At 36.7% G+C, this 12,091-nt stretch overlaps 1 protein-coding gene across 3 annotated transcripts in view; it reads right to left on the bottom strand.

The window, feature by feature from the left end:
• The window catches only part of brf1b (BRF1 RNA polymerase III transcription initiation factor subunit b), a 79,915-nt gene that overhangs the window by 35,717 nt on the left and 32,107 nt on the right, over positions 1–12,091 (bottom strand). For all 3 annotated transcript variants that reach the window (XR_007926789.1, XM_051874782.1, XM_051874781.1), the window contains exons 7-12: positions 9,158–9,307; positions 6,937–7,030; positions 6,493–6,619; positions 5,313–5,352; positions 4,882–4,977; positions 4,429–4,716 (exon numbers count right to left, since the gene is read on the bottom strand). Coding sequence is in view for 2 of the 3 variants with exons in the window: in XM_051874782.1 (XP_051730742.1) it covers positions 4,429–4,716; positions 4,882–4,977; positions 5,313–5,352; positions 6,493–6,619; positions 6,937–7,030; positions 9,158–9,307 (795 nt within the window). In the remaining variant the exon portion in view is untranslated. The remainder of the gene's footprint in view (positions 1–4,428; positions 4,717–4,881; positions 4,978–5,312; positions 5,353–6,492; positions 6,620–6,936; positions 7,031–9,157; positions 9,308–12,091) is intronic.

The following is a 12,091-nucleotide window of genomic DNA, read 5'->3' as shown; positions in this document are numbered from 1 at the left end:
TGTGACTGCCTGGCTCCATGGCTCCAAAACAGTAACAGTACTCATGGATGATTCAGAGTCATTTGGAAAAATTGATGAAAAACACATGCTGTCCATGCAGAGGAAATTGAGATACTTTGGAAGCCTGAGCGTTCAACTTTCTCAGTAAAGCTGTGACTCCAGTACTGAGATTCTCAAAACTGTAAGCTGCTCATCACACTAGAGCATCAAAATATCCTGGGTTCAAAGAGATCCAAGAAAGGGAGGGTCCTAGGAAGCTTTGTTAGAACAGGCAGGTCTCTCCTTTGAGGAAAGTTCCTCTATCCTCTCAGTCGTGGACATGTTGGCTAATGCCTGGCATTTAAAATGGCAAAGTTCAAACAAGGTTCATAAAAACCACAGCAAGCCCAAGGGAAAATCCTTCCCATATTTTCATGTTTTCATTGTCTCTCCCTCTCTCACACAAACACAGACAATCTGAAATGCATCTGGTGGCCAGCTCTGTATGTGGCTGGAATATATTGAATAATAAAAAACAAGAATTGATAATGGATTCCAAAACCCCTTTAACATCATCAGATAAAATTCATATTTCACTGCACTCACTGCTCTGGAAAACATATATTGATTAAATAAGCAGGACTCCTTGAATGCTTTTTGAGGGAGATTTCTGGGTTAAAACTGGTGAGCCGGTGGAAAGTGAACCTGCGTGAAACAGATGCTTTTGATGAAAAGGAGGCTGTGGAATGGCCAGTCACTTTCTTCACTGCAGTGAAAATGAGAGAGAGAGTGAATCTCATGTGTCCCTAGAGAACTGAAGAGACAGACAGTCTGAAAGAGTGAGACACTCCAGTACCGACAGCCTGTCAGGGTGAGAGAGGCATCTGCCAAACCTCACACATACACAGACACACACACATTCTTGGTCACTCGCTTTCAACCTCTCACTCACTTCGTCTCTGTCTGTCTCATGCGTTCCCTATTTAAAGTACACAGAATTTATGCAGACCTGCACACTGCAGCAGTTTAAAAATGCACTTCCAATGCCTGCATTTTGCTCACTGCTACACTGGAATATGTAAAATAAAATAAAATAAAATAAAATAAAAATTATTTTTAGTTATTTATTTACTGTGCTTAGTTAAAGCCTGGTTTTCATTCCCATTTATTGGAAAAAACCCAAATAAATACAATGCTTAAAAAAACTCTCTTTGTACCGTTTTCCTCATCTTTCAGCACACACACAAACACATATTGCATCTTTGTGCATCTTTGGCCTTCATAGTGTGCTGTGTTTATTGTTGCGAGCAGCGATTCAACCATGCTGAGTGGAACCCTATAAAGCCGTCTTTATGAGTGACTCTAAGAGGCTTTCACTCCAGCAGAATCATCACCTTCTCCTGCAAAAGGACAATAACGACGAGGGAAATGTATCAGCAAACTGCCATAGCAGAAACAGTCAACGGAAAGTCGCCTAGGCAGCAGATCACAGTCTGGACTGCTTTAAAATAAAGCAGCACGGCTCCAATCTCCTACACTGGCCTGAGGAGACATATGCTGCGTTCAGATAAACCACTGCTGCTAGTCACTTAAAGCTGCAGGGAACACCTAGGTCGAGGAGTCGTCAGGGGTCAGGGTCAAAGGTTAAAAGGGAATGGCCTGAGTTCAGCTAGCGAGCAGGTGCTGAGGTCAGAGATGTGTTGCTGGGACTCGTGATATTCTGTTGAATCCTGTGACATTTTATTTTCAGAGCCGCCTTTGATGAATTTCAGTAATCTAAGGCTCTTGGTAAATAAAGTAATCTGTTGCAGAAATACACATCAATCAATGCGTCTTTACCAGAAGATTTAACAATGGGTCTAACTCAATGTTATCAGTGCTTTGTGGATCAATAATGCTTAACCACATATGTACTGGTTATGAGTAATATGATAATAACTACAAAGTTACACTAGCGTTTAAAAGTTTAGTGTTTTTTTTAAACATGAAGGACACATTAAATTGAAATGGCAGTAAAGACTTCTATAACATTACATAGATTTGTATTTCAAGTAAATGCTGTTTTTTTTATATATTTATCAAAGAATCCTGAAAATATGTATCAGGATTTCTGCAAAAATATTAAGCAGCACAACTGTTTTAACATTAATAATAAGAAATGTTTCTTGAGCAGCAAATCGGCATATTAGAATGATTTCTGAAGGATCATGTGACACTGAAGACTGGAGTAATGATGCTGAAATTTCAATTAAAAATTGTTTATGTTTAACTGGATCCTCTCATGTTTATACCGCTGAACGACAATTGCAAAACAAACACAGTCATCTGTGTAAGTAAACAAGACAGCATCTAATAACCTCGGAGTAAAGCCCCATACGTTTCCCATCTCTGAAATCATATGTTCTCTATAAACTGAAATAAGATCAGCATAAAAACACTATAATGAGAAAGTACATCTGTGGCTTTTCGTCTGCAGTACAGCATGAAGCAGACAGATTGGAGCAGCTCTTATTAAATGTCTTAAAAGGATTTCAAAAAAGCTCAAAGTGATTATGTCTGGCAGACCCTCCATCGGAGAGCTGACTTTCACAATAGCAAAGGGTTAAAGCTTTCCTAAAGATTAAACATTCACCACACTTCCTACGGTCATCCATCTTATAACAAAGAAAACCACTGACTTTAAAGAAAAAAATTCTGCTTGATATACTCAGGAAATATTTAGTTTTAACAGATAATGAGAGTTTGGACTCATATAAAAATGGGAAAAATTGTTAATAATATAATATAATTATAAAATTGTATCTCAAGCAATTCAAATTATTTATAAGAAACAACGGAACACTAGACTCTAGCTTTTTTGTGACCATGTTTTCCTTCCCTTTTGTGATGTAAATACGAGTGATACAGCTTCGTATCATTCCCTTTTGTGACGCATATGGGTCAATGACGTAACGGGTTATTTTTTTGTCCAAAGGCATTAATAATAATAAAAAAACAATGATATGACATCCAAAGTATGTAAGATAGTACAACTAGATCTCTTTTATTGAATCCAAAAGGTTTTAATTATATTTTGCTACATATAAAGGTATTTTAAAGATTTTGAAGTGTCAAAAGGTCATTCGGTTTAACTGTCCAAAGGCCAATACTGATGTCATTTGGAGTAACCAATATAAAGGGACCATTTTGGATCAAGTCATGCGTTCAATATCATGTGACAGGATGTGAGATCATTCAGACACCTGCAAAGGACCACATGGTCGTGAAGCAAAGTAACTAACTCTCTCTTAACTATTTGAAAAATTCATATTTTCACTTGCTCATATGCATGTCCTGAAACATCAGGTCATTCGGTACAACCGCTATAAAACATGGAAAATGTTGTAATATTTTAAAAACTAGTACTAAATATAAAATGTTTGATTGTCCTTTTGCTAGCTAGCTAGCAATCTAATCTTGATATTGAAAATATCGTTCGGTATAACCAAAAGTGTAATTCGGTAAAATCTTGTATAAAATAACAAAAGCAGTGTTAATTCATTATAAAAACCACATGATCTCATTTTTAACACTTAATAAAACATCAAAATTAATTATATCTCCATTAGGTTTTTTTTTTTTTTTTTACAATTTTAAAAACCTTATTCGTCAATGACCCATATACGAGAGATACAGAGAAAAAAGATTAGGATGGGACTTGATTATGTCTATTGGGTATTGACTGGATAATAGATGGATCAAATGTTGTTGTTTACTAATTGCTGCAATAGTTTCATGTGAGTGGCAGGTTGCTGGAAGGGAGGGACTGAAACACATCAACATAGAAAAGATGTCGTTGCGAAGGGGATGATTAACTTTTTTTTCTTTTTCTTTTTTTTTTACTTTCATGGTGGATTTAAATATTCTGGCTAATCTGATTATGCTTTCAGCTACCAATAACAATGCAAGATTCCCACACTCTCTTAATTTCCATGAATTTTCCAGTTGTTTGCAACAAGAATTCATTTGGACTATTTCCATGACATTTAATAATGATTTTAATAATTTCAGTGACTTTTCTAGGCCTAGAAATCAGTTTTCCAGTACCAGGGGAAAGCCTTTTAGTACTTTGAGATATTTAATATATATATATATATATATATATATAACTTTTAAAAGTAATGTAAAAGTTATATTACGTTACCCCCCAAAAAAAGTAACTAATCACGTTACATAACTCGTGTTACTTGTAATGCGTTACCCCCAACACTGTCTAGAGCTACAAACAACTAACTTGATGTTATCACAAACAAAAAGGCTTAATCTCCAGAAAAGCAGGAACTTTTTTTAAGGTTTGAGTGTAGTACAAGGCCACATTTTATCACATAAAACAGCAAGGATAAACACAGTATGCAGTAATGAGCACCCTGTTCAGCCAAATATCCTATGCTGAGGAAGTGGGACACTCACTGTTTGTAGTCTCCTCTGCGATGCATTCCCTAATGGAGTCTGTTAGACCAAGGCTGGCTGCACTGGGCAGAGGGCCGAGGAGGGCTGTCAGGGGCACATGCGTGGACTGACTAGAGAGAGGTACCGTATCCTTACTCCCCTCCTGATCCTCCATCCCTTCCTGGTCCCCCTGCTCTAGCACCTGACTGAAGAACTCCTGGTTGAGATGTTGGGCTGCTGCCTCCATTTCCTCATCCTCTGGATCTTCGTCCCCAGTCACCCCAGAGGCCAAGGACACACAGTCATCATCTGAAAGGGTGTTAGAGAATAATCTAAAACCAACAGTGGTGTATCTGCACGTGCATCAGCATAAAACCACACAATAATCTCTATTAAGAACAAATCATCAGCGAATTGTACTTAGGTGAGCCTAGCTGTTCTAAATAAACATGCAGAGCACTTGATTTGATCTACCTTCTCTTGCGTAGGAGGAATAAATCCCTCTCAGTTTGGTTCTGCTGCTCCCTGCCAGCTGTGTCTCAATCTCATCGCGGTATGAGTTGATCTCACCTGCAGACAACGTACACACGTGTACACATGAGCCTGACGTCTCTGACCGACAGTTCAATCTGTCTCACAGATATTAAGAATGCAACATAGATTCCTTGGTAGAGTGTATTCAATGTTCAGATTATATATGCTAACGGCACATATGACATATAGTCCAAATATATTTAGACCATTCATTAAAACAGCTGCTGTTGGGCATTTGTTATTCATAATCGTTGAAAAAAAATCTTGAAATGATTATAGTGTAGCCGAGATAACGCACCACAGAGAGCATTCAGATGCCTTGTTGAGTCAACAGAGAGAATCGATATCTTATTCCAGGAGGACAGACTAACCTTGATATTCCTCAAGTTTCTTGGCCAACTCCTGCTCCAGCTGAAACAATGACATTTCAATTAAGAGAACCATTTATCCAGAGTCTCATATGGCTGAATCTTATATTCATAGCTTCATATCTAGTCACACACACATATGCATACATTATTGTTCAAAAGTTTGAGGTCGGTAAGAATTTAAAAAAATATATTTTTAAAAGATTTTTAAAAAAGTCTCTATTGCTCACCAAGACTGCATTTATTTTGTCAATAGTAAAGTAAAAGAGTTATATTATTAAACATTATTATGATTTAAAATAGCTGTTTTCTATTTGAAAATATTTAAAATGTCATTTATTCCTGTGTTGGCAAAGCTGAATTTTTCTTCAGAAATAGTTAAAACATAGTAACATTATAAAAGTCTTTGCTGCCACTTTAATTTTATGTGTCCTTGCTGAATAAAAGTATTCATTTAAAAAAAAAAACTACCTTACCCCAAACTTTTCAACGTTGGTGTAAATAGTCGACTTGCGCCACAAGAGTAACCCGTGGGATGCAGGAGTAGAGTAAGCTTAGACATCTCTCGTGATTTAAACAAATAAGGCTGTGCAACAAACTCAAGCTCCTCTTTTCTTATATTAAAATCCTCTGACATTTCTCTTTAAAATTTCTTGTTTTAGACTTCTAATTCATGACCGATATTTTGTTCTGCTCTATCCTCTGCGCTTCCGTGTTCGTCATTACATCATGCGTCATGGTTACTCTTCCTATGCAAATCAATGCGTAAGGCCGTCTCCCGGAAGCTAGTTATTATAATTAATAATGTTTTAAATATGGATATATTTTTTACAAAAAACCATTGCTTCGCTTCAGAAGCCCTTTATTAACCCCCCGGAGCCGTGTGGAGTACTGTTACGATGGATGGATGCAATTTTTTTTGCTTCACAATCGGGCCCCCCATTCACTGCCATTATAAAGCTTGGAAGAGCTTAAATGTATCTCCTATTGTGTTCGTCTGAAAGAAGATAGTCATGTACACCTAGGATGGCTTGAGGGGGAGTATATCATGGGGTAATTTTCATTTTTGGGTAAACTAAGCCTTTAATGCATTTGTTGCGGAATAAAAGTATTAATTTCTTTTAAAAAAATCTTACTCCAGACTCCAACCCTTTCAACAGTAGTGTATGTCCCATATGAGTACCTGCTGCATCTTGATTTTTTTCTTTCCAGCAACAAATGATGGAGGATCACATTCTTGCTCAAGGTCCACTCGCATGAACTCATCAATGGTCAGGGAACTGGTGGGGGTCTCCTCAAACTCTGTCAGCCTGGGCATCAGTGCAGAAGAAACGTTTGGCGAAATGTTACAGTATAAGAATTGGGTACACAATCTATCAAATGAGTTTTAACTAGGCATGCACCCGTATTAAAATTCTAGGCGATACCAATAAGTCGATAACTATATTATATTATACAACAGGGCTGCTGACCACTTGCATTCTGATTGATTTTTCTGATTACTTCTCTTGTGACAAGTGGGTATAAATATATATGTGTAGTAAAACAGTTGGGTCACTACTTGTTTTTGTGTGACAACAACAGACAATTTCCCTAAAAATCTGCTCAGATCAGCCATGACATTCACCTTTTTCTCAATGTGGCCTCGCACACCTTGACGACAGATATCACCTCCTTCACAGTACGACGGAATTCATGCATACGAGCTGCCACGAGCAGAGCTGGGGGAACAAGGGAGAGAAAATCAGAATAAATGTTTTGTCCCCAAACAGTATTGTTCTCAATTTGTATGACATTTCACCACCATGCAAATATACAATGTATGTGCCATTCAAAAGTGTTGAGTGTGCATTTCCTATAGTAATGGAGCATTTGTAAAAAGAATCTCTGCAGATGCTGAGGTGTGCTGTGGGATACAGTAACCCGTTTAGTAGACATTATGTAAATAATGCTGAGGAGTTGTGTTTAAGAGAACAAAAATAAAACTATCCCTCTTCTATCCACTGTCAACATAAAAGCTTACCTCTCAAACATGCATCCAATATTTTTAGACAATATTTCTATAACTGTACAATATATTTATTAACTAACACTTTTGAAAAAGCACAAAAAAAGCATTTTGTTGTTGGACCATAAGGATTTTGATCCATATTTTACAAAAAATAAAATATTATATATTAAATATTAGTAAAACATAATAATGATTTTTGAATTCACTATTATCTTCAATATATTTATATTTAATGTTCAGCAATTCCTTTATTGTAGACTCAGTTATTCAGTTTCTAATAAAAAGATTTTTTACATAAATATAACATTTTATGTTAAAAACTGTAATATGGTAAAATATTAAAACAATTTAAAATAATGTTTTCAAATGTAATTTATTCCTGTGATGCAAAGCTGAATTTTCAGCATCATTACTCCAGTCTTCAGTGTCACATGATTTTTCAGAAATCATTCTAATATGCTGATTTGCTACTAACATTTCTTATTATCAATGTTGAAAACATTTGAATTTTTGTGGAAACCATGATACATTTTTCAGGATTATTTGATGGATAGAAGGTTGAAAAGAACAGCATTTTAATTTGAAATAGATTTTTTGTAACAATGTAAAAGAATTTACTGTCAATTTATCAATGTAATGCATCCTTGCTAAATAAAAGTAATTAAAAAAAACATTATATATATTATATATATACACACACACATACACACATATTTTTATGTATATTCTAAATATATCCTAAATCCTAAATGTATCCTAAATCCTGCAAACTTACTGATGAATTATTATTTCTGTGTGAAAACATTTTTTATTTTTATTTATTTATTTTTTGCTTTTATCTTGATCCTTATTTTTGCAGTGTTCACACTCTGAGCCAGAAGGTAAAGTGTAGTTGTGTGTACTCCCCTCGCTCTAAAACAATCAACCTCAATACAGAAAACTGACATTTACACTTACCATATTCCCCTGAACACTGTGAATGATTAATGATGAATTATTAATTATTCAGATATTGCAGCAGCGGATGTTAGATGGGAAAAGTGAGACAGTGAGAGAGGGCTGAACTAGAGATGCAGGCAGGAAGTCTGCCTTCTATTCCTGAGCAGTCAGGGCATCTTGCTGACGACAGAGTGCAGGGACCAACAGTTCTGCCTCAGATCGAGGGCACCAAGATCTGTGCAGTGGTAAAGCACTTGCTGTGATCTTGTTTTTATCCTTGTTATGGAACTCGCTGCTCCAGTTCCCATGTCAAACTTTTAGCACATTAAAGGATTTGCTTTATGATCTGACAGATGCGCAGAACTGAAGACTGAATAAAAAACATGCAGACTATTTTCGCTTCGAGCTGACAAAGGAGGCATCTAGTGAATCCTGGAAGTTAATCTAAAACAAACAAAGGACTGAGGTTTAAAGGGATAGTTCGCTCTCATTTACTCTCCCTCATGTCGTTCAAAACTTGTATGATTTTCTTTCTTCTGTGGGAAAGAAAAGAAGATATTTTGAAGAATGCTTCAGCCGTTTTGTCTATACAATAATAACCAATGGGATCCAAAAGTTTCAAACTCCAAAACAGACATAAGGGAAGCATAAAAGTAATTCACTCAAATCAATGGTTTACTTTAAGTGTTCTTAGACTTTAAATACATGATTTTATTTGGACCTCATTGACTTCTGTTGTATGGACAGTTCTTTAAATATCTTCTTCCACAGATAAAAAAGAAAATCATACAGGTTTGCAACATAATGAGGGTGAGTAAATAATGACAGAATGATCATTTTTGGGTGGACTATCCCTTTAAGAGACTTAAAATACAACAAAGGACATTAGACAATCTACCTGCACCACACAAGCCTGATGGCCGCCGCCCTGTGTGCATCCAGTCTCTTTTCATCCTCTGCAGCAGTCTGAGAGCAGTCATCGAAACCTCATGAGTCTTTTCACCAAACTCCAACATGTGGGCGAATCGTGGAATGTACAGACATGGATCTATAGATAGAAATCAGCAGATCTGTAATCAGCGTCTAGACACAAACCTGAGAATATAACCTAAATATGCAACTTTGGATTGAAAACTAAGTTTAAGTTTATTACAAATCAAGGCTCCACGTCTCTGTGAACCTCATTTAGCTGGTGCACTTTTCAATGGATTAAAAAAGCATTTTTTTTTTTTTGTGGTTCTCCTTGACTCCATGTTGAATCTAGAACACAGTCCCCCTATGGGAACCTTTAAAAGTGGTTTGGCTTAGAGTCACTCTGTGGGAGCAAATATCCCTCACTTCCACCTACTTCTAAGTCCTTGGGTAAACTCATTCTGCTGGCCCAATAAAGTCCAAACATCACTGCTGTCCTATTAAGAAGGAAATGAGCTCAGCTAAGAAAGGCGGCCATTTACGATCCTATCTAAGGCTACACTATGGGGACTGCACCTGCACTTACGAGACATAGTATATTCATTGAAATCTCCCTAGACTGTGTCTGTCACTGGCCTTTTTATACATCTAGGTAATTTTATATTAAATTATCATTTTAATGCAGTAGAGCAGAGCGGTTGACAGAGCAAATATTCAGTGGCATCTGTGAAACAGGAAATAGTATAAGTCGTTTAAGAAAAATTTAATTTTCTCATGTAACATTCTTTGGAATGATCCATACAGCACTGAAAAGTAAATTGATTTTCATACTTCTATTTCAGTCTTGGCTGTAAAATTATCTGATTTGTGAGACTGCGGCTGTCAGAGTTTGATTAAGGGAAAAATGATAAATGAACAGAAAGAAATAATCAAATAGATCTGTGAGAATTGTTGGTGTGGACGGGAAACTTGGCATTGCAGAAAAAGGCCTTTGAAATAATTCTTGGTGAGGGTTGTGGACAGCAGTACAGGTAGGATTTGAAAAATCCTTTATAATAAAGTCACATGCTGCATTTCCAACAGACACCATAGTGAAGAAAAATGATGGATGATGCTCTTCATTTTGGTGCTAAAATGTATTCTTATCTATGCTGAACAAAGACATCCCATAAAAGATGCATCCAAGGATCAGATGTCTCAAACTCAGGTCTCTGACCTTGTCTGATGTGTCTGTAATTGTTAAAATCATCATTTGCTTGGGGGAAAGCTTGATTTTGACACCAGAGTGCTAAATTGAAAGTGCTAATCAAGACCTTTTGCAATTCAAGTAGTGCATGGCAGAAGTGTTAACTGTATTTTAAATATACAGATAATTCTGCAACCCAACAAAGTGGCACTGTGTGAAAAAAATCACATAGAACTATAGAAATTCATAACTGAGAGAACAAAACAGCTGAATGATATCAACAAGTTTTAGTTTCAGTTTATAGTTGAAGGTGCACTTGGGCTGCATTCCAGTTCAAATTTGTATGCCCTTCCCTTGCTAACTTCCCTCCGTCTTGTGGACTCGGATGTATGTCATTGCTAACACTGCATGAGTTCCCACTACTAGCTGTAATGGGTTTAAATGGAACGCCTTAAGCCCTTGAACACTTGGAATTCGCTAAGGAGCTGATTTATTATTTACAGCTCTTTCCTTTAATAACTGTTTTATGAACCGTTCTATAGGTCTACTGGTATGCTTAGGCTATTGGGAAAGATGTAAAAACAACAACAAAAAAAATTGTACCAATGAAAACTCTAACAATACAATTAACTATGACTGCGTAAAAATGTAAGGTCATCTTAACTACAAGTATTATGTGGTTACATTTATGAATATTTCATGTATCATACACTACAGTAGTATAGGGTGGAGGTAGTGTGCTCTGCTGTGACGTCACAATTGTGTTGCATTGTGGTATACAAAGCTGCCTGACGTGTACTGAGTAGAGTCACTCCCTCAGTCAAAATCGAGGGGTCGAGGGTTTTACTGTTTATATGAACTTCCCTTTTCCACTTTACATAGTGGAACGTACTTCAAAATGGTGGTAAATATTGCCTGAAGAGAAGTGCTAAAGGAAGTTTGCAAGTGTATGTCTGAAAGCAAAGTGGTGTGTTTTTGTGTTGGCATTTATGTGTGGTTTTTATTCATTCCAATATTAGCATTGCTTTTGAACTTCATACTGACACCTATTGGCCTGGATGCATGGATTTTGTTTACTAACTGCTACCATTTCACACCAAAGCTGTTTGTTTGTTTCCGCTTATTAAAGGGTTAGTTCACCCAAAAATTAAAATTCTGTCATTAATTGCTCACCCTTATGTCGTTCCACATCCGTAAGACCTTCGTTCATCTTTGGACGACAAATTAAAATATTTTTGATGAAATCCGAGAGGTATATGACTCGTCCGTAGACAGCAATTTAACCGACGCTTTCAAGGTCCAGAAAGGTACTAAAGACATTGTTAAAAAAGTCGACATGACTGCAGTGTTTCAACCTTAATGTTATGAAGTGACGAGAATACTTTTTGTACGCGAAAACAAAACAAAAATAACGACTTTATTCAACAATATCTTCTTTTCTGTGTCATTCTCATACGTTGTTTACGACCAGTGTTTCAAGGTTATATATGTCAGAACGCCAACTCATTATTAGCCGGCTCCTGCGTCAGCATCACACGCATGCGTCATGCTGCTCACGTGATCAACTGTAGCCAATACTGAGCCGGCACTCGGACGTAAACACGTAAGCCTTCACTGTGCTTACTGCGGCAACTACGTGAGGATAATGTCGGTTAAATTGCTGTCTATTGAGGAATCATATACCTCTCGGATTTCATCAAAAATATCTTAATTTGTGTTCTGAAGATGAACGGA

This window comes from Ctenopharyngodon idella, chromosome 20 (assembly GCF_019924925.1).
Source record: "Ctenopharyngodon idella isolate HZGC_01 chromosome 20, HZGC01, whole genome shotgun sequence".
NCBI lineage: Eukaryota > Metazoa > Chordata > Actinopteri > Cypriniformes > Xenocyprididae > Ctenopharyngodon > Ctenopharyngodon idella.
Note: the sequence above shows the minus strand (reverse complement) of the source record. Positions and strands in the feature narration are given on the sequence as shown.